A 24,078-nucleotide genomic window follows, 5' to 3' on the forward strand; every position below is an offset into this window, starting at 1 on the left:
GCTGATGATACTGTGGTCTTATTTAACGGTTCGAGCTGGAATGAAACTTATCAAAATTCTAACAGTGGTATTAACATTATTAAAGAATGGCTGGTTGCTCACTTACTTTCTTTGAACGTTTCTAAAACAAAATTAATACCATTTTTATTAACATCACATGGCTTTGAACAACTAAAAATAAATAATATTAGACATATAACAATGTATGATTGTAACCTACCTACTTGCTCATGTAACGCTTTGAGTATATCCTCACAAGTTAAATATTTAGGCATTATTATTGACCAACATTTAAAATGGGACAAGCATATCTCCTTCCTGTGTAAAAAATTGCGTAAAACAATCAACAAATGTTCCATTCTACGTTCTTATTTACCTATTTTTGTTCTGCGTACTGTGTATTTAGCTCTGTTTCAATCAATAATTCAGTATGGTATATTAGGTTGGGAAAGAATGGCAAAATCGACCCTCCATCCTTTAAATTTGCTCCAAAAAAGAATTATCAAAATTTGTCCAAATAAACCTTTTGGTTACCCAATGAAATTAATTTTTCAGGAATTTGGTGTATCAAATCTAGAACAAATTTATAAACAAACATTGCTGATTTACTTCCATAAAAATCACAATAAATTTAAATTTGATCCTCATGAATACCATACAAGACAAAACTACAGTTTCTTTCTAAACACCCCGAAATGCAACACAACTGCTGGATTAAAACACAGTAGACATTTTGGACCCAGAATATATAATGCAGTAATTAGAGCTTACCCTGAACTAAGTACACTGAACAAACATAGATTTAAGAAACAAATCAGATTAGTTATTTAATTGTTTCGTATTTCTTTTAAGCTAATTGAGTTTAAAACTGTAATCTAATATTCGTGTACTTTGTATTTTCTGTATTTGTATATTTTGTCATGATTATTATTGTGCTGAATTAACTCTCTTCAATTTTATATAAGTAGACTGAACTGTGCCCGAGCACGAGCTTCTGTTCTTTCGGGCTGCAATGCCTAATGTAGTGTAAATCTTATGTATTAAATAAACAAATTTGAAATTTGAAACTACATTTAAAAAAATAACAGTAAGAGCCACCAGGGCGAGATGGAGAGACAGGCATTTAATATGTCTTTTTTTCTCACCACAGGCAGTTGCCTTTCCAGAATACTGATAAAGAATGTTATTTTAATTGTATGAATTATGCTTTAGAACATAGGTTTCAACCACCAAGACCCGACCCATCCTTTCTTTTTGAGAAGAGTTGCCTAGATACCAAGTATTTAAATTACGTATATTTTGAGTGAATCCTGTAACAGTAGAATTTCATTCTCTTTTCGGAAGTTGGAGTCAGCAATTCCTAATCCAAAACCCGTCAAATTAGCGACAAAATATCAGAAGACCGATTTCCTGGACTTGGTCGGAGGTTGGGGTCATTTTGTAAGTATTCTATGAAAACAATACGTATGTTAATAGTTATAAGAATAAATAAATTAGTGTTTAATGAAAGCCTAAGTTCAAATAATCGTAAAAGCCTCTTCTTCTCCTGCCACACTTCACTCATCCAGGAATACTTGATTATTTCTATTATGTCTATTATTTCTTATTATTTCTACATGAAGGTGGAACGTTTAAGTGATCTCCTATTCGATGAAAATGTCCGTTACCATTATTTCTGTAATACTCTACGTGTATCTTGCTGTTTAGCAACCCGCAATGTGTCATAATTGTATCTCAGGAACCACTACTCAAATGGGGGTCTACATTTTATAGTGGGTCTATATTATTGTCCATACTACATTTGACATACCTGGTGAAGCGTTTTGTTTCTTTTTTTGTTCAAGTTAAATGTGAAAAAATATGTAATTTACATATCAATTTTTATGACAATTATTATTCATTCAGTATTTTTTAATTCAATAATTTTACAAAATACTGTAATAACACTAATATCTAGGTAATTGTCATTGTTTCAATGTAGCCCATACTAATTATAGTAATTGCACTATTCCTTTAGTTGTGTGATTATATGCGTGTGTAATTATTATTTTTTTAAGTTAATACTTGTATACCGTAATGTATTTTCCTGTTTGTGATTACATTCATAGGTATTCAATCTTTTTTTTGTAATTATTTTTTAAGTTAATACTTGTATACCGTAATGTATTTTCCTGTTTGTGATTACATTCATAGGTATTCAATTTTTTTTTGTAATTATTTTTTAAGTTAATACTTGTATACCTGTATGTATTTTGCTGTAGGTATGTGCTTTGATCCTGGTTTAGTGGATAAGAAAGCCTGATGGCCTTAACTCTGACAGGAAAAATAAAATTATTATTATTATTATTATTATTATTATTATTATTATTATTATTATTATTATTATTATTATTAGCTATTAATACTAAGGTTCCACCTGGTGTATAGAGATCCATAAAATATATATGCATGCAAGAATTCATCACACTATCTTTAATACTTTCTGATATTATGATAGCAAATAAAGGGTGAGTCAGGAGGAAAGGTGCATAGTGTGAGCGGTGATAATATTGGTGATCCTAAACAAAAACGTTTATATGAACATATGCCACTTTTTAACAGCATCTGACATACAGCTGTTTGAATATCGCAGGCGTCAGTCTCTTATCCTTCATCAGTACTCACATGCGCACACAACCAAAACGACATTAGGTTGTAGTCAGTGGCGGCTCGTAGTCAAATGTCCAGGGTAGGCAAAATTTACAGAACATTTTTATGTAATTCCCGCGATTCAATGACAGCTTGCTTTCATCATGCCCCCTCGAAAACTTAACTCTTGCTTACATAACAATACTGTTACATCAATGAGCCGTCTCATAATTTGTCGGTTTTTTCTAGTTTATTGTTATACTGTTGTCTTGCAACCCTTGTTGTTCAGACATTTCCGAAATTGGATTCAAATTCTTTTCAAGTCTCTTTAGACTTACCGAGTTACAAATATGATCTGATTCCAAGTACCTTCTTTAGATTACAATAACAAACGTGACCACCTACAGCTTAGCTTTAACTTCACTTCCTGTTAGCCATTTATGTGTTTCATACCATACTTACTTACTTACAAATGGCTTTTAAAGAATCCGCAGGTTCATTGCCGCCCTCACGTAAGCCCGCCATCGGTCCATACACTGTGCAAGATTAATCCAGTCTCTATCATCATATCCCACCTCCCTAAAATCCATTTTAATATTATCCTCCCATCTAAGTCTCGACCTCCCCAAATGTCTTTTTTCCTCCGGCCTTCCAACTAACACACTATATGCATTTCTGGATTCGCCCATACGTGCTACATGCCCTGCCCATTTCAAACGTCTGGATTTAATGTTCCTAATTATGTCAGGTGAAGAATACAATGCGTGTAGTTCTGCGTTATGTAACTTTCTCCATTCTCCTGTAACTTCATCCCTCTTAGCCCCAAATATTTTCCTAAGAACTTTATTCTCAGACACCCTTAACCTATGTTCCTCTCTCAAAGTGAGAGTCCAAGTTTCACAACCATACAGAACAACCGGTAATATAACTGTTTTATAAATTCTAACTTTCAGATTTTTTGACAGCAGACTAGATGACAAAAGCTTCTCAATCGAATAATAACAGGCATTTCCCATATTTCTGTGTTTAATTTCCTCCCGAGTATCATTTATATTTGTTACTGTTGTTCCAAGATATTTGAATTTTTCCACCTTTTCGAAGGATAAATCTCCAATTTTTATATTTCCATTTCGTAGTGTTTCATACCATGAAGGATTAAATTTTCTTGCACCTTTAGCACTGACTTTATGAACAACAGAGCTTAATGCAGGAGTGGGTCGTCCATTGTCCAAAATACTTCTCTTTTCAATGTCATTACGACTCGAAAACGGACAACGTAACAGTTTACTTATTATATCAGTCATAATATAATATTATTGTTATCACTTACATTAATTATAAATCACCAAATATACATAACACTAATATACAGTACGTACTTGCAAAAATCACATTTTCTAAAATACACTGTTAAAAAAAAACATCTTTTAAACACACTGTTTACAAACTGTTATACTACTCGTAACAATCTACGTTCCAACTCGTGAAACTTTCAAACAGAAATTTCGCAAATCGTAGGTGTTCGATAATGCTCGTGGGTTCTCGTTAGGGCAGGCAGATTTCTAGCGCGCTGGCTTAAGCATAGAACGCATGCGCTAAGAAAGCATTTAGAATAGCGATCTCTTTTAATGCTTACTCCAGGGCCAGCTTTGAAGTTACGTGGAAGGTCGGCTAACTTCGCTTCTGCCTACCTTCTGAAGCATCGTGATCTGTCCAGTGTATTCTTGTCGCATAAATCGAACTGCCAGTAGTAAGCAACGTCCAACTAACCCTAAAAAAATCCCATTCATAGTTAATTGAAGAATTTCTAAGCACCTAGACAAGAGTATATAATTATATAGGGTTTTCCAAATGTGTTGGGGTAGTTAATAAATATCCACTTTTAGGTTTTTCTAAATGTGTTGAGGTAGGCTTAGCCTACCCTGCCTGCCCTGAGGAGCCGCCTCTGGTTGTAGTAGGATCAATTAAACGAATTCTGAGCGTTGGATCGATCGCGGTAGTCATTTCTTGGTCACCGAGGTCACCCGACTTTATTCCATTGGATTATTGTGCGTGGGGTTGGCTTAAGAGCGAAGTCTACAAGCGCAAGGTGGAAACAAGAGAGGAACTTCCCGCTTGCATTTTACATGGTCGTGCTCAAATAAAGGAATGTCCGAATCAGCTCAGATCAGCAACACAGCAGTTGCCTACAAGAGCTGCAAATTGCATTGAAGTTGACGGTGGACTTTGTGAACATGTTCTGTAAAGAAAAGTACGCAATTAAACAGAACATAACGTAATAATGTTTTATTTTACAATCACCTGCATTTTTCTTGTTCGTAATAGTTTCCATTAGTTTTATCCGAAACCGTTAAGAACAGGATATATGTTCATATAAACTTTTCTGTTCAGAATCACCAATATTATCATCCCTCAAACCATGTACCTCATCCCTCCTGGCTTACCTTCTATGATGGAATATATATTTTTTTTTTGTTTTTTTTTTTTTGTTTTTGTTTTTTTTTTTCGCATTTCGTAAGTTACAAGTCTGGTAATCGTAAACAGATGATTTATGTCCTAAAACTCACTATCTCTAAAATTTAAAGTTTTAAATTAAGAGTGGATTCATATAATGTTTGAGATTAGGTATCCACTGGTGATATTATTTTATGCAAAATAATATTAATCCCTGTGAATTCTCAGTGAAAAGAATGCAATTTTTTCCATTATTAATTACAATCCAGAGCAAAAATGAGCTACTTTCTTTCTATGAAACACTATATCCACAGGACCACAACAGAAATTCTCCAAGAGGAGAAAAATTATATTATGAAAAATAATGTAAGTAAAATTCCTATTTGATTTTTGCTTGTAGCGATGGCAGCAGAAATTCGCCTTTCCTCTAAAAACAGGTTTTTGGAGAGAGTGAGTTTTGGAAAGAAAGCTCTCAATTTTTATATTAAAAAAGATGTTTAATAGATAGTACGAGTAAAAGAGCTAATCTTTAGTAGAAGTGAAAATATTAAATTTAAAAATTGATATATTTTTAGCCACAGAGTGCAATAAAATTACTTCGTTAAGGAAACAATAAAGAAAATCTGTTCCTCCATTGACTGTGAGTCGCTAAAGAAACTTCTTGCCCCAGCAACTAAAATATACCCTAGTGCAAACTCTATCAATGCCGCACTTCGATATTGTGACATTCTGTTAGGTGACCTAAGTTCTGAATTGTCAGACGAGCTACACACATACACACATACATACATACGTACGTACATACATACATACATACATACATACATACATACACACATACATACATACATACATACATTCATACAAACACACCTATATTTGGCATCGGTAGCGTAGTATAGCGCTGGCTTTCTGTGCTCGAGATTGCGGGTTCGATTCGGGCCCAGGTCGATGGCATTTAAATGTGCGACAGGCTCATGTCAGTAGATTTACTGGCATGTAAAAGAACTCCTGTGGAACAAAATTCCTGCACACCGGCGACGCTGATATAACTTCTGCAGTTGGGAGCGTCATTAAATAAACCATAATTTTTTACACACACACACACACACACACACACACACACACACATACACACACAGAGTGATCGGCCAGTGACCGCCGATCTGCCCAAAATATTATTTTTGTTACTAATTACTAGGGCTAAGAATTGTATGCCATTACATTGCGCTTCATGCGCCTCTGACTTCAGGTACCGGTACATAATTGCGTTGGGGTTGGGGATTTCAGTGTGTTTCGTTCAGCAGTGAACTTTAGTTGATCGGTTACATTACGACCGAATACTGCTTGCTATTCGTAACAGGCAACATTCAACGTCCTGTAAAGAAGAATAATCGCAAGATGCCGAGGACGAAATTTGTGACTTAATTTCAAATGAGGAAATTTGTAATAATTATACAGATTTTGAGATAAATAATGCGTATGTAAAATATTTAAAATATGCCCCCATTGTTTCCGCAGAAGTGGAACGAAGTTTCTCTAGATGTAAGGCTGTGTTTTCTAGCAACAGGCAATCATTCTCCTTTGAACATTTGAAAATGTCGTTTGTTATTCACTGCAAAAATATATGAAATGGAAAAATTATCTAAAACAAAAACGTAATACACCATCATATTAACATAGTGAAATAGTAAGACTGATATTTGTCAATGTTATATTAGGTGTATTTTCTACAGACAGAAAATAAGATGTAGTCAGTGATATTGTGACGAAACTGAATAGTTAGAACACGAAATAAGAACAAATTTAGCAAACAATATGAACAAAATACTTGATAAATATTATGGATACTTAGCTCTATGTAAAATTTGTGACTTAATTTCAAATGAGGAAATTTATTAATAATGATACTGATTTTGAGATAGATAAAAAATGTAAAATATTTCAAAATATGTCCTCATTGTTTCTGCAGAAGTGGAACGAAGTTTTTCTATATGTAAGGCTGTGTTTTCTAGCAAAAGTATATTCATTCTCCTTTGAAAATTTGAAAACGTTGTTTGTTATTCACTGCAACAATATATGAAATGAAAAATTATATAAAACAAAAACGTAATACACTATCATTTTAACGTGGTCAAATAAGGCTGACACTTATCAATGTTAAGTTGGATGTATTTTCTACAGACAGAAAATAAAATGTTTTTCCATTAGTGCAATTTTTATTTAACAAAGGAAATTATGTCTTTAAAATTTTCTTTAGCAGATAGTTGTGTTTCGAAGTCAAAGGAGTGGCTTTCAACAACCCAAATGCCGAGGACTATCTTACCGTGATGATAAGCATGAGTTCAAACGAACGAAAGACACTGCGTTAACTCAGCCCAACTCTGAGACGTACTCAAAGTCAGAGGCGCACGAAGCGCACTGGTAGTATAACGGCACATATTTCTCAGGTCTACTAATTATTATTTCGATCCTTTGTATGTTTGTATTGCACATAGCTATTGCTTTTCTTGATAAAGTTTAAATAGTTATATTTAAGACATTTTTGTCAGTTTTTATTCATTTGCTGTTATTTGTAATAATAACCCTTGCGATCACAAAATCTCTTTTAGCCTGACCAGAATTCAGTCAGACCTCTTCAGAAGTATCGAATCAGAACGGTTGAAAGAAGTGTATGCAACAACTCTTACGTTAAATATGGTGTCATAAAACGACTGACAGGCTTCATGTGTGCTGGAGGGGGCCGTGAGTTCTGCAAGGTGAGTTGCCATTGTAATCATCATCATCATCATCATCATCATGAATTGTGGAAAATTATTTAACGGTGTATTGAGATTCTAGCTTTCCAACAATTCAGAACTCGTTACAGGTTCGTTCCTATTACACTGAAGTAGACCTAGGACCTTACCCTAAGGACCAAATCAATCTGTAAGTGCTAGGGACGGGACAAAAATCCTTGAATAAGATTATTGCTTTGAAGCTGTAAGACAAATTACACTGTTTCGAGATGAAATTGGTCCGCATAACAGCCTGTCCCAACGATTTCAAATAGATGGAAGTCGGAATGAAAGTCCCAACCTTTGTTTACTGTTTTATGCGATTTTACGAATCATCTCTTCCTTTAAATAGTTCATAAGACTTTTAAGTGACACAAAATAAAGTGATCCCTCGCTGGTGCTACTTTTGACCTTCGCTCCAAAATGGTATATAAACTTTGTAAGCCACGAAATTTAATTTAACTAATCTTTTTCTCTCCATCCATTCCTATTTATGACACTAATTAATACCGCGAAAAGAAATGATTGTCTACATATAAAGAAATCCATGGGTAATCACCTAATAGACTACAGGATCGAAACAAACAAAGACAATTTGTATGAATTCCAACCAATTATTTTGAATAATTTTCTAAATCGTAAATGTTATATGTTACACAATCATGTTGTGAACACAATACACGAATTTAATTTATAAATATGACTTGAGATATACACTACTGAACAATGAAGAAAATCTAAAAAAGAAAGCTTTGAATATACGGTACATCCTAACTCTTGACATTGTAACTTTTCACAGGATTATTGGACTAATTCATGCCCATGGAAATAAAATTGTACACTTAGCCTATATCATTATCCTAAAACATTAATTTGTGTCTGTATATATATATATATATATATATATATATATATAATATATATATATATATAATATATATATATATATTCCTACATATGTTCCTTAACTGATGTTGAAAAATAGTTACATAATTGGAATCAATCGGAACAGATCTGAGGATATGATCTTACGAAACTTATTTTGGCATATATTTTTCATTGAAACAATTACAGATGAAACTGTTTAAAAAATAACAGTTTATTCCAAATTCCTGGAGTCCCGAAATGCTGAAGAGATCTAATCTCAACAACAATTTAAGAAATCCATAACACATAGTCCCACACAGAATTCGTAAAAGCAGGATGCCGGCAGTTACAGAACCTCTTCGTGTACTTCTTGGCTTGGGTTGGCATGGCTTTTCGTGGGCTGGATCCGATCCGGTTACGTACACTTAGGGTTTGGCTCATTTTGCGCCCTTATATGCTATGATTGTCCAAATGTGACACGTGACCTGCGTGGCATTCATGAATCCGACGCTGACAGGTGGGTCATCCTGCCTCATAGAGCCAGGTCCCATTTCGCGGACGAGTAGCCTGATAAACCCCAGGGGTCATAAATCTCAGGGACCCTAAGCCCAAAGCACTTCCTTTTCTGCCGAAATTGATAGGTGGGCCATCCTGTCTCAGCCCATGATATAGCCAGGTCCCGCTCGCATACGAGTAACCTGATGAGCCCTAGAGGCCTAGAGCCCCAAGCCCTTCTTCAAATGCTTATACAGGGTGTTTAAAAATAAGCACATAAAGTTTTTGGGTATGATAGAGTGGTCCTAGGCGATATTTTAAGCATATTCCATTCAATTGATTTTGGCCATTAGACATACAGTTTTAGGCTTTGTCAGAATACATTGAAAAAAACACGTAATACATAAAAAAAACTAATGAAAGAAACAGTAAAATTTAAATAATACAATGAAAACATGAAATAATTTGAAACTTTTAAATTAAAGAAAACAGTTCACTCTTAATGTATTAATTGTAACTACGTAATTGTAATTAAACGTATTTATTAAAAAACAATTTCATACAATTTGTGTTGAAAAACTGAGCAACATAATAAAAAGGATTATTTAATAACCAATTGTAAAATGTAGTTTTGAAGCTATTGATTGGTAATTTATACTATTGACTGGGGAGCTTATTATGTAATTTCATGCCCATAATTGAAAAGTTTGTGTTGCTCTTGTGTAATCTACAATATGGAATATTAATTTGTTCACTGTTTCTAATTTCATGATCATGTACATTGACCACTAATGAGTAATTGTCGATATTTTGTCTAGTGTAAAGTACTAGATCGTATGTATACAAATTTATGATTGTTGAAATCTGTGATTGTCTGAAAAGTGGCCGACAATGTTCCAGATAATTTGATTTACATAAAATTCAAATGGCTTTGTTTTGCAAAATCAAGACACTACCAATTTTGGTTCCATTTCCACAGGAAATTAGGGCATATCGGATTATCGACTGAAACAAAGAAAAGTAGGCACATCTTAAATAATTTTGAGAAACGCAAGTCGTTAATTTCTTTAACAAAATATAAAACTCTTAATAGTTTTGTGCATATGTATTCGATATGGTTATCCCATGTTAAACTGGAGTCTATAAATATCCTAGAAATTTTGTATAGCTGAGTCTGTTGTCCTTATTAGTTATTTATTAGATAATTTAGGCTAAAAGTTATGTTGATAGTTTTTTCTTGATTAAGCAAGAAACCATTATAGTCAAACCATAACGCCATCTGTGACAGAATATCGTTGGTAAGAGCATTTAGATGATTTACAGCAGAGAAAGAACATAGGAAAATTGTCTCATCTGCATACATAATTGTTATTGCTTTAATGAATTCTGGAAGGTCATTTACTGATAGGAACATGGTATCCCCGATGAGTCATTTTGGCGGTACGTGAAGCCAAAGTCGTCATTGCGTAACCTGGAGAACACGCAGCCGATGGTGCTGAAAGTGAAAGAGGGAACAATACAGAAAAATGTTTAAAAGTATTGTAGTGCTATGGGACTACAATCTTATTCGCTTCTTTTTACATACAAGGTTGCTGTTCAACACCACCGATATAGGAAAATGATGGTCGCCGGAATTGTTGCTACAACAAAGAAATTGCAACACTGAGAAGAGCGAAAGAGCAACAAGAGATCTTCGACTGAAGCTTTAAACCAAGCCTTTACCAGTGCCAACACCATGTCTACCAACTCTTCAGACTCTTCGGAGAAAAAAAAATCCCGATTTTCGTTAGAAGTATCCTTTAGAGCTGTGAAGAAGACAACAGAAAAGGAGGTGTAGACCACATCAAAAATGAGAATATCCCTCTCAGCATTAGCAAAAGTGTAGCACATAATTGACGTCACATCAAGAAAAGTTGCAGTCATTTTTACTGAAGTTCTAGAAAACTTCAATACAGTGAGCCAAAACAAAATGTCTAACATAATACTCCTAATTGACAGGTCTACGCAAAATACAAAGAGAGCTTACTAAAAATCGAAAATTTTAAGAAGTAAAGAAATTGCAAATTTAGTGAAGCCTCATTTAATATATTTCGACGGGAAGAAAGACCTCATGTTTATGATCCTTGGAAGTCACAGAGTTATGAAAATGAAAGAGTCTTATTTTACAGTAGAATTGAAGAACCAGGCAACGAATATCCCAGTTATGCATCTTTAATCGGATCAGCAACAGCCAACAATATTGCTAGTGCCATTTCCAGCTAAATCTTTTAGATTTGGTATCGTTAGCTATTGTTGCGATGACGCTAATGCGAGTGTGGGATCTAAAGGAGGAATGATTCAAGAACTTAAAACACTCTTAGGGAGGTCTTTGCAGTGGTGCATGTACCTATTACATTTATGCGTAATTAAAGATGTTATTTGTTGGTTAGTGTGAGTGTGTGGGTGAGTGAGAGAGATGGTGGGTGTTAGGAAAGGATAATAATAATAATAATAATAATAATAATAATAATAATAATAATAATAATAACAATAATAATAATATGTATTTATTCTGGAGAAGTTAAGGCCATCAGACCTTCTCTTCCACTTAGTCAGAAACAAAAGAAGCTGATACAATTTGCAGTAATACAAGGATTACAAACTAATACTTAAAGAACACTAATAAAAATTGTATAGTCATACAAATACAAGTTGAGTAAAATAATACAAACTTACTACAAACTTACTAAATAATAATTACAAAAAAAATATATAGGGCTAGAAGTTACATTCACTGAATATGCAAGTGGTAAGTGAACAAATATTACAAATTACAAGAATTTACAAATTAAAATGTAAATTATAACTATACAACACTGAGGAAAGTTACATATATACACACATACACATACAGGGGAATTAAACATGAATGAGGTAGAAAGAAGACATTTTCAGAAAAATGAGTAAAATGTGTACTAACAATTTGTAGGGTTGCAATGTATATTTATAATTCCAATGATAATAGTACATACAAAAATCATGATAGGATAAAGGAAAAGAAAAATTAAATCTGAAGCTAGGAGTTATGTGGCTTAGTACTGGTCACGTGTTTAAATATTTTACTTTTAAATTGCAATACATATCGTTTCTACAGTTCCTGAGGAAGCTGGGTAGGAAGTTCCAGAAAGGAATTGCTGATGCTATGAAAGAGGAAGAATAGTGAGCTGTTTTATGGCAAGACATAGATAATAAGGGGTCATTTGTGGAACGAATACATAGGCTGTGATAAGAGTAGAAGAAATTAAAATGCACCGAGGGATGAATCTCATTGGTAGGCACTTTCCCGTAGTGATTTCTGGTTTGGTATTGCCTGTAACACAGAATCCATACCTTCATCCTTAATCATTTCTACTAAAATTATTTTTCAAACTTTTCGGAGGTTTCCCACTCCACTGATTCCCTTATCTAAATTTTGTTTGGGAAGAGTAAACCATAATGCCGAAGTACAAGGTTAGTAATTTAATGAAGAAAAAGATTAGAATTTGACAACAACAACTGATTTCTGTTTATAATGCAAAAATACTGACATTAATTTCACGTTGCATACACGCAGGATAATAATAATAATAATAATAATAATAATAATAATAATAATAATAATGACAATTGTATATTCTTACAGCATTAATTGAGACATAACAACTACAAGATATGGTCTATGTCAGGTGGAGGGCTGTCAAATAATTATTTAACATATGGGAATGGTTTTACAAAAGTTATAAAAATTCAAGGTCATTACACTTTCACTAAAAATGTTTTCATAAAATTGAACTTTTTTGTGCTTACGTACAGGAACGTAATACAACTTTTTCCCCCTCTCCAACTTTTGAATCCAGCCCCACAAAATTTAAAAAACGATGGCCCATTTTCGATCCACCCTTTGTATACGGTCGTAAATTTAATTAATCTGCTTGCTACGCATTGCATATTTTTGTATAGCTTAACTGATGACTTGTTTGTACTTCTAATTTAACTAATTTGTTTGCTATGTATTGCACACTTTTGTATTGCTTAACCGATGAATTGTTTGTATTTCTAATTTAATTAATCTATTTTGCTATAAGTTGCATAATTTTATATAGTTTAACCGATGAATTGTCTGTGCTTATAGTTTAATTAACCTGTTGTTATGTTTTAATTGGGAGGCCGGAGGGGAAAAGACCTTTGGGGAGGCCGAGATATAGATGGGAGGATAATATTGAAATGGATTTGAGGAAGGTGGGGTATGATTGTAGAGACTGGATTAATTTTGTTCAGGATAGGGACCGATGACGGGCTTATGTGATGGTGGCAATTAACCTCTGGGTTCCTTAAAAGCCATAAGTGTATACCTAAGTAAGTTTGATATGTTTTGCATATTTTTTACAGCTTAACCGATGAATTTAATTAACTATTTGCTATGTATTGCATATTTTTGTATATCTTAACCGATGAATTGTTTGTGCATTTGATTTAATTAATTTGTTCGCTATTTGGTGCATATTTTTGTATAGCTTAACTGTTGATTTGTTTGTGCTTGTGAATTTAATTAATCTGCTTGGTAACTATTACATATTTTTGTATAGCTTAACTGTTGAATTGTTTCTACTTGTAAATTTAATTTTCTTGATAAGTATCATATGTATATGTTTGTATAACTCAGCTGATTAATTGTTTATACTTATAACTTCAATTAATCTGTTTGCTAAGTATTACATACTTTTATATAGATGAACCGGTAATTTGTTTATACTTGTAAATTTAATTAATTTCTTGCTACGTATTGCATAATTTTGTGTAACTCCACTGATGAATTGTTTAGGCTTGTAAATTGAATTAATCTACTTGCTGTGTATTGTATATTTTTGTATATTCCAATTGCTTGCTATGTATTCTATATTCTTTGGTACAGTTCAAGTACTTGCTATGTAAGTTATAGTCTATTCTTGTAGAGCCATCAGCTTAGTCGGCAGACTCGCTTGTCTGCTGATCCGGAGCTTCGCTCGGGCTTGGTTTAGATTCCTGCTTGAGTCAATTACCTGGTCGAGCTTTTACCGAGAATTTCCCCGAAACGTAAGCCAAATGTCAGGTAATCTGTGGCAAATCCTCGGCCTCACCTCATGACGCCAAGAAATCGTAAAACTCTTGAGTTATTCCACTTCTCAAAACTGTAATGCTGATATAAGTTCTAGAGAATAAAATAAATGAAATGAAAAAAAAAATGAAATTAGTAACTGAAACTGTAATGAAGACCATGGATATTTTGCAGACGGAGTCATCTGTGAGTAGGATACATCAAGGTCAAACTTTTGGAGGGTTTGGAGATCTTTTGCTTGACAAGGATGTTTTAATGGGTATAGCGGCTGTGATACCTTGCGTGCTGGAACATGCCCCAGGTCTGTTCACTTTTATCCCCCGTTTCTTGAAATGGATAAAATCAATCCTTGGACTGCCGCCGTCGGCGCCGCTGCCACTGCCGCCGAAGACGACGACGCCGCCGTCGCCGCCGCCGACGAAGAAACCGTAGGTTTTCGAATACAGGGACAGGTCAACTGAAAGCCCAAGCCATCGCGCCACCAAAATCATTGGCGCAATAACTAGACGATCAGCAATCGAAGAACCAGCACCAAAGTACCAAAGTTAACTTAACGCTAAAGAGGCTGTAGGCCTACTTTGTATATTCCTAAAAGGCTGGATGGGACAAAAAATCCCATTTTGTATAAATCACGTAATTTGCATAATTAAAGTACAAAAACTTTATTAATGCATATAGTTTATTTACAATAATATAATACAAACATGAAATATTCCCCTTAAATTTAATACATTAGTGCCCTCAATTAAGGGGTTAGGTACAGCTTACAGCAATAACATTTTGTAAATATTCAACATTTTTTCCTCCATTACTGGACCTTGTACAATAATGGAAATTGGTATGTGTAAAACACTGTCCTCTTGCTTTATGAAAAACGTATTATTCACATTTTTTTTTAAATCTAGTTTACTGTGCAGTGATGAAGCTTTTCCCACATAACTCAAAAACTATCCAACATTATGTGATGAATTTTTTTGTGTGTATTTATGCATGTTATATCTACAATATGATGCAAGCGCACTTCTCTATCTTTGATAAATTGTCTGATAAAAAATAAAATCACTTAAAAACTATAAAATATCAGTATTTTCTTCTAACACAAAATAAATAAAATACAAAAATTATTTAGTAAGGAATGTAGTTGAAAGAGCATGATATTGTAAACATGAGTTTTAGCAATAAAACAAAAGAGAGAGAACATGAAAAGTTAACAAGTTTATGAGTTATGAGGGAAACGCTTCATCACTGCACAATAAACTGCCACCATTTTGAATTATGAAAAAAAAAATTAAATCGTAAATTATGTTTTCATGTAGCAAAAGGACAGTTTTTTACACATACCACTTTTTATTATTGTACAAGGTGCAGTAAGTGAGGAAAAAGAATGTTGAATATTTCCATTTGCTGTAAGCTGTACCTAACACCTTAAAATGTTTCAATGAAAACTTTTTGAATAAGTTCTTATTATTTAATGCACTCAATTCTACATACAATTTACACATACAAATGTTCCTTCACAATTATATGAACTGTGAATTACGTCGGTGGAACAATATCTCGATCTTCGGAATCATTGTCATCTCGATGTCCAGATCATCCTCATGTAAATTATGAAATGTCTGGAGTTCGGCTACTACTTCCTCAGAAGTGCCTTGCCAACGTGACATTTTGTATTATTTTATAACTGTATAGGGTACTTATTTTACCCGATAGTGTGATGCAGGAACCAAACAAATTAACAATCTGGAATATTATACATTTATTTTTGTGCTACCTGCAAATACTGAACAACAAATTTATACTTTTTGTCTTGCTCCGAAATAAAAATAGATGAATATTACTAATATGTGTGCCCTAAGTCTGAATGTAAAATCCAAATTGCTCCATTACATACCATTTCTCGGGGAAAATAAATGGAATATTTTATGAAAAAACATTTCTTTTTTTAATTTTTCACTGCTACTGGTAAAATTACAACACACTATGGATTCAAAACGTGTACTGGATATAAAAATGATGTTGCATAGTTTAAAACCCAGCAACAATAAAAATATTTAATGTGTATAGCCGTATAGTGAAAAAAAAAAATCTCGGAATTTGAACTTATATTTAAAAGAAATTTTCTTGATAATTTCTATTTATAACTAGATCCGGAACTGTCTTTTACAAGAAACCAACAATAGTCTGTAAGCATGCTGGATGATGAACTTCCTTTATATCGCCTTTCCATTTCAGATATTTCTTGATGAAATCTTGCCGCTCCAAGGTTAGGAAGAAAGAAATCCAAATGAGAATGTAAAAAGTGTATTTTGAGAGACATATTATATACCCCATGTTCTCATATGCACTTGGCATGGTTTCCACAACAAGTTCTCTGTAGTTGTCTGCCCTAGTATTTCCAAGGAAATTTGAACAAAAATCTTTGAAAGAGCGCCATGCTATTTTTCTGTAACGGGAAGTTTTTCATCAAACAAAGAGTCAGCCATAAGTTTGTGAATTTGTGGACTGATGAAAATGCCCTTTTTTAATTTGCCTTCACTCAAAATGGTAAACTTTTCTTTTAAATACTGAAAACCACACTCTTGTTTGTTCATTGCGTAGACCTCACTTTGAACTGTTATGCAATTTACAGGATAGAAGGGACCAATATATGTTTATTTATTAGAAGTACAAAAGAACATGCCAACAACCATAAGAAACCGGAAATATGTCCTAAACCATAAAATTCATTAGCTTTTGTTTTGATTTGAAAGCCCCAACCCGCCCCAGATGCTTATTGAAAAGTGAAATTATAGTATATCTTAAAAACCTTACGTGATACGAAGAAAAGAGATGCATTTTCGGATTCAGCGCACACCAAGCCACAAGGGACACATTGTTTTAAGTCGGAGAAAAATTCTTGTTGTTCAGATAATTAGGCTCATGTTTCATGCAGAGCTCTTTTCTTTACAACTTGTAACTGAAAATCTACAAATCTTCATTACTTTCATGTATACACTTTCACAAAAGACAATACAATCTTTGAAATATCTAGTAATAGTTCAAATAGGTACCAAGTAATGGTTGTTTATAATCTTACTATTGTTCAATTATTGTTGTAAAGAAAAGAGCTGTTCATTTCTAACAGATTGAAGGAGCCTCATCGCTGCATGAAATAAATCTTGAAAATAGTAATCTTTTGTGACAAACAGATGCATATAAGGACAAGAATTGTGTTTAAACTCAAAAGGAAATACAATTGGACAAAACTGGCCCAACTGTCCTTCCAGGAAAATCCTTTTGTAGAATCCAAACAAAGAGGGTCAGGGTTTTAAAACTCAAATGAGAGGCAGTCAAACTTAAATAAATATGAAAGTCTTAAAATTTAAAGACTGTAAGTATTCAATTTGAGTGATGAGGTTTCAAACTTCACAATGGGACAAAATTGTCCCATCACTCTTTCTAGTGTTAAATAGCGTAATTTACTTAAATGAAATGTTATTTTACCTTGATATATTAATGAAAATTGCTAAATAAATAATATAACTTACGTAAACGAATGCCAAAATTGTATGGAACCACAGGTTTATGTACTTTCTAATTTCCTCGAGTCTCTCATAATTTAACAGTGACGCTAAGATGATCATTACACTTTACTTTTTTAGTAACTTAGGTTATTTTACGACGCTTTATCAACATCTTAGGTTATTTAGCATCTGAATGAAATGAAGGTGATAATGACGGTGAAATGTGTCCGGGGTCCAGCATTTGCTCATAATGCGTTGAGGGAAAACCCCGGAAAAAACCTCAACCAGGTAACTTGCCCCGACCGGGACACCTGGTTTCGCGGCCAAACGCACTAGGTGTGGACAGTACACTTTATCTCAGAACTAGGCTAATGATCGGTTTTCTAAAGACGAGATAATTATTCAGTAATTACCAATCCTTAAAGTTACTAGTTCCGAAAAGCTATCTGCTCTGTTTTTCGAAAGTTTTATTAGTTTAATAATAAACTACAAATTACTAGGCTTGTAATGTTGGGGACCGATAGGGTGTGATACGGTGGTTTCAAGTTTACTATCCGTTCACCAGCCCCTACTGTAGCATGCGTAAACAGTGTACTTGCTGAATAATAATGGCAAAGGTTAAAGGTTCTCAGGCGCATATTTTTGCAACTGAATTTGGTGAGGCACTGAAGATGTGAGTTGTTGTGCATTGTACTTGTACGGATCCTGAAGGAAAGGAGGAAACTCAAACCCACGAATAATTCTATGATAATTCTTCTGCACATAACGAAAGGTACGTAAAAATATATTTTTGTGATGCTGTGTATATAGGTTCGTTCCAACAACAGTCAGGAACTGTCCGTAACTATCGTGAGCATGCGCAGTACAGAAAAAGCGTTTCAACACAATCCGAACCAGTCTTGAACCGGAAACATGTACTGCAGCCGGGCGTTCCAACAAGCTTTTGACATGGGTTCGGAATGGTCAGAAGTAGTCCGCGGATTAAAGCATGTACGGAAGAGTACGCGAGACGCGCATGCGCATAAGGTCACCAACGTCTCCTGGATACTGAAGAAAGACATGACCGACTGTTCACATCAGTGAGGTTAAAGATGAAAAGTGACAGTACAGACGAATAATAAAACTAGAGATTTAATTTAAATTTTCGCCAAAAAGAAAGGGAATGGAAATTATTTGGGTATTAAAATAGTTAATTACGATTTCAACATGCAGCTTTGATTAAAAGTATAATAAATAACGTACATACATTAATAATTAAAAAATAACTGTTTTTAGATGAGAGTCCCCCAGTACACGACATTGAATTAGCGGAATTCTTGCCTTCCATATTTTTTGTCATCTTTTTATAGAAAATGAACGAAATTCTATTTTCTGCAATTAGAATTAGCTGCGAAAGGATAATAATAAGCATCCCGTTCTTAGCAAAGATAATCACAGTTATAGCATCTCTGGATTTAGTACATAACGATCCGCGAAAGCGTTCCAACATCGTTCAGTCCAGTTTCAATCCCATAGCAGATGCTCAACTAGCGCATGCGCATAAGATGGTACAGGAACCGTACATGAACTAATCCATGAACCGCTTGTTGGAACGAACCTTATATTTACTTTTAGAGCTGTCCAGATTTATATATGTTCACCGTGTTATTTCCGTGATCGGTCGCAGAACCAAGTCAATATCCTCGTACTAGCTCACGTCCCTGCCCTATGTACAACTGTCAAAAGAAAAAGTGGCCGCTCTCCTGGAACAAAGTTCCCTTCGGGTATCTACGCTATAATTCGGAGACAGGCGATGTTACATGTTGTTGGACCACGTTGCCTGATATCTACAGTTATAATTGAAGTATTCATTCCGTGATTCGATAGGGTAATGGTAGCGTTCAGGCCTCGTGCTTTTTATGTTCTTTTTTGTTATGTTTTTGAGAGAGACAAACTATACATAATGGCTCCTTTCTCTTTTACGATTATTTTAGTAATTAACATCAGGTTCATTAATATATTATGCCATGACTTTATCATTATGATATTGTGGCTGCAAATGGAAAGAAAAAAGATTTTATTCTCAATAAAAATATCTTTCGTGGCATAAACATAACAAATTTACTGGCGTCGGCCTTAAAACATTCAAACAATTAAGCGTTCAAAAAACAAAACAAAAAGCCACAATTCAATATTTAGTCTATCTTCCTCTTATCTCGATCATCTTGCAGTCGAGTGGGCATGGAATCGACTAGTCTTTGCAAATAGCGACTGTTCTTAGACACGATATTCCAGGCATTCTGAACATACCCACATACATAAGTGTTCTGTCCATGGGCAGGTCTTTCATTGCAAACCCAGCAATCTCCAATCTTTCCTATTTTCTGCCTTCCACTTAGTCTCCGCATATGATCCACATATCCTAATGTCTTCTATTATTCTTTTCAAGCAGAGACCCAACCAATTCCTTTTTCTCTTTCTAATCAGTTTCAGCATTATTCTTTCTTCACTCACTTTTTCAAACACAATTTTATTTCTTATTCTGTCTGTCCACTTCACACGCACCGTTCTTCACCACATCCACATTTCAAATGCTTCAATTCGTTTCTCTTCATTTCGTCGTAATGTCCATGTTCCTTCCCCATACAATGCCACACTCCACACAAAGCACTTCACTAGTCTCTTCCTTCGTTATTTTTCCAGAGGTCCGCAGAATATCCTTCTTCTTCTATTAAAAGCTTCCTTTGTTCATGTTTGCAGTTTTTCTTGGGAAGGATAGGCCTAAATGCGGTAACATCCCGTTGCTTTCCGCACACCACTATCTCTTTCGCATCTTATTAAATTCCAAGGGACCCAAGCATGGAGATGAGGAGAGTGGATTTGACTAATTGGGCCCTCCGGACTTCACCGAAAGTCACGGCAAGGGTTAAATATTAATTCTATCAGGATGTTTGACCCGATCAGAGACCGGGAAATCTCAATTAGCCTTCCCCCCCCCCCCTCATCCTGGACTAGCTTCTACGAATCATCAGAAAATCTTAGAGTGTGATTGGGCCAATTTTTCCGAAAATGTTTCCACACTTTTGCCCTCGTAGCTCAGCGGACGAACGTCGAAATTTAGATGTCAACGTCTCAGGTTCAATTCAATTCCTCGTTACTCCTTTTCATTTTATTGTGGTTCAAGATAGTATAATGTAATAATACAAAAAGAAAAACTAATACCAGTATTATGTAACTGGATTTTTCGAAACCTAATATTAAATTTATGTTATTTATATCGCTAAAGAACGATTACAATATAAATAACTAGAATATTATTTATACAGTATCACTAAAGAACGATAACAGAATATAAATGATAAATATCGGTTTGTTTAATTAATATAAGATATTATATAATACTTATTTAATTATCTAAATAAAATAACCTATTTTACAAAGAAGGATGGTTATTTGTGTTATAATAATTACTTACATAAAATACAGATTATTTATATTGCGAAAGAACAATAACAATATAAATAACTTGAATATTATTTTATAATGCTAATGAAGGAAAACAGAATATAAATGATAACTTGAATATTATCTATATCGCTAAAGAACGATAACAATATAAAAAACGTGAATATTATTCATATCGGAATTTCACAGATTTATTACAGATATATTTAAGAAATTGTAGAAGAATAGTAATTAGTAACAGTGTCCTATTTATTCTTCTTGGAGCCAAATTTGTAACTTTTAAAAGTGTGGTTACTATGTTGAAGTGTATGTGTTGTAACGGATGCTTGATTTGTTATGTATGTGAGTCAGTTATGTGATGCTTGATGTCGTAATTATAGTTTGTGTTTGTATGACTATTGTGTATTAATTTATGATGTATGGTACGGAAGGCTGCGTATTTGTGTTATAGAAGTGTTACGTATGTGTGTTGTTAATGTTTTTGTATGTTTCAAATTGATACCTGATATTTATTTTGCAATCGCAATGCCTAATTTACGGTTTGTTTATGTTTTGTTTACATCGCGTAAGCTAATTTAATTTTCTTTTCTAATTTTCTTTATGCTTATCTTTTTTGTGTATGAAACTATAGCCCTAACATACATATGTAAATTAGGGCTAACCACCATTGGAGATACAATAATAAAAATTGTTATTCATATCGTTATAAAACGATAACAGAATACAAATGATGACTTGAATTTTATTCATATCTCTAAAGAACGATAACAAAATATAAATAACGTGATATCCATAAAGAACGATAACTGAATATAAATGATAATTTGAATAGCATTTACATCGCTAAAGAACGATTAAAAAATAAAATGAAAACTTGAAGAAGGCCCGAACCCACAATTTTTGAATCACTAAACAAGCAGTCTACCGCTGGCCTACGAGGCGCAGACATGGAATACTTTCATAGTTCGGGAACTGCTTGTACAATCACATGCATCGTGTAACATCGCCGCGACCCGAAGTGGACTTTGAAAATATTCGCTGTTCACGAGTGCGGCCACTTTTTTTTTTGACAGCTGTACAGGGACATCGTTTTATTTTTACTTAATCTTTATTGCATCTCAGTTGTATAATGTATTTCACCCCACCTCTTCCACTAATGAAGTTCCAACCGTCCTCCACACAGAACCAAGGCCGCATATGCAGTCAAAGTCACCTTATGGTCATAGTAAACAGTATTGAGTTAATGAGTATAGTGCGTTTTGAAATATGTTTACGTTTTCCAGTGACGAAAGAGCTTTCAATATTGAATAATATTTTCGTACACGTACTGTCGTTCGTTTGCCTACGTCGCAACCCGGTTTCCCCCAGCCGCTTCTGCTCGCCCCCCTGTAAACGCTCATTTAGCTCATTTCTGAAAACATTAATTTCTGTTAGGAATTGGATGTCTACGCAAATTATACAACTGTTTAAAATAACTTAAATAAAAGGGCCTCGTTAAGTAATTAACTGTCACGTGATTTCTACTCTTTCTACTCTTCTGCGACATAACCATTTGGACTGACAGTAGATAGCATGTCTGAGTAATTTTATCTTTTCAGATCGGCCAGACGTGAAGATTGAATTTACAGTACGAACCTGTTCTTTTTATTAACAATAACGTCCCGATCAGAGTATTTGACTTTGGCTACAGTGATCAAAGAAGAACAAAAATGTTATTTAAAGATGCTGTACCAACTACTGACTGAGAGCGAAATAATATTTGGCGACATAAGGCCGCGGATCCACCTGTCGTCCGCCTTATAGTTGGGGAAAACCTCGGAAAAAACCCAAGTAGGTAATTATACGAAGTGTGAATCGAACTCACGCAGTTCCGAATCAGCAGGTAAACGCGCTGCCGCCTAAAATACGTCGGTGGCTTAGAAGACTTTTGCAAAAAAGAAGTACATATATATGTACCATATGTTACATATACTATTTTTTATTACTCATTCACCTTTAATTTAATTTTGAATTTTTTAAGGGGACTGCATAATATGAACCATAACTTTTAACTTAAATTATAAACTTTTTGAACCTCAATTTCTGAAAATATTTAATCATACGCCTACCCGAAAAAATGTTCATAATTTCGTACTCCTGGTCTAGTTGCCTTATAAGTGGTGCCTCATTGGTATCACTTGTGACGTGTGTGTGTGTATCCAATACCCTCACTTGCGTGATTGGGGTCCCGCATGCTGCGGATAGATGTCAGAACTGTGATTCATTTTCTATTTGTACACCATTTCGGCGGGTCACGCTGTACATGATGTGTATCTGGGAAGAGTTATGACGTGTACTAGGGTGAGTGTATGTGTAAGTGTTCGTGTAAGTGTAGTGTCGGGAATGAGTGATGAAGTTGAGGAAGGGAGAAGGGGAAACCCGGTGCCGGCACGTAGCCTACTCCTGTCGAATAGTACAAGGGGGCCCCATCCTAGGACGAATCACTATCAACAGTGACATGCCTTCTCTTCATATGCACTTCGGAGAGATTTGGGATTTAACCCAGGCATATTGGTGCACAATTTAGTGATTAGAAGTTGTGCACCGCCATCTCTCCTAGTCCTAGGTAGAAATTTTATATTAAAATATATACTGTATAATTTGAACTGATAATGGAAATTACGGGAAAACAGCTGAACAGATTTTAATGAACGAGCCCTCATTTTGAAGCGTGACATTCAAAGATGTGCGGCAAAATAGAAGTTTTCAATAAAATGTAACTTTTTCTACATCATTTCCTATTTTCCAAAATCCA

The 24,078-nt window shown here is 34.3% G+C and overlaps 1 protein-coding gene across 1 annotated transcript in view; it reads left to right on the forward strand.

Moving 5' to 3' along the window:
• Positions 1-15,068, forward strand: part of LOC138713996 (trypsin-4-like) — a 42,090-nt gene extending 27,022 nt beyond the window's left edge. Inside the window, exons 5-7 of the mRNA XM_069846569.1 lie at positions 1,345-1,440; positions 7,695-7,841; positions 14,509-15,068. Coding sequence (XP_069702670.1) covers positions 1,345-1,440; positions 7,695-7,841; positions 14,509-14,766 — 501 coding nt within the window. The 3' untranslated portion in view covers positions 14,767-15,068. The remainder of the gene's footprint in view (positions 1-1,344; positions 1,441-7,694; positions 7,842-14,508) is intronic.
• The last annotated feature ends 9,010 nt before the right edge of the window (positions 15,069-24,078 follow it).

The sequence above is a fragment of the Periplaneta americana genome, chromosome 14 (genome assembly GCF_040183065.1).
Source record: "Periplaneta americana isolate PAMFEO1 chromosome 14, P.americana_PAMFEO1_priV1, whole genome shotgun sequence".
NCBI lineage: Eukaryota > Metazoa > Arthropoda > Insecta > Blattodea > Blattidae > Periplaneta > Periplaneta americana.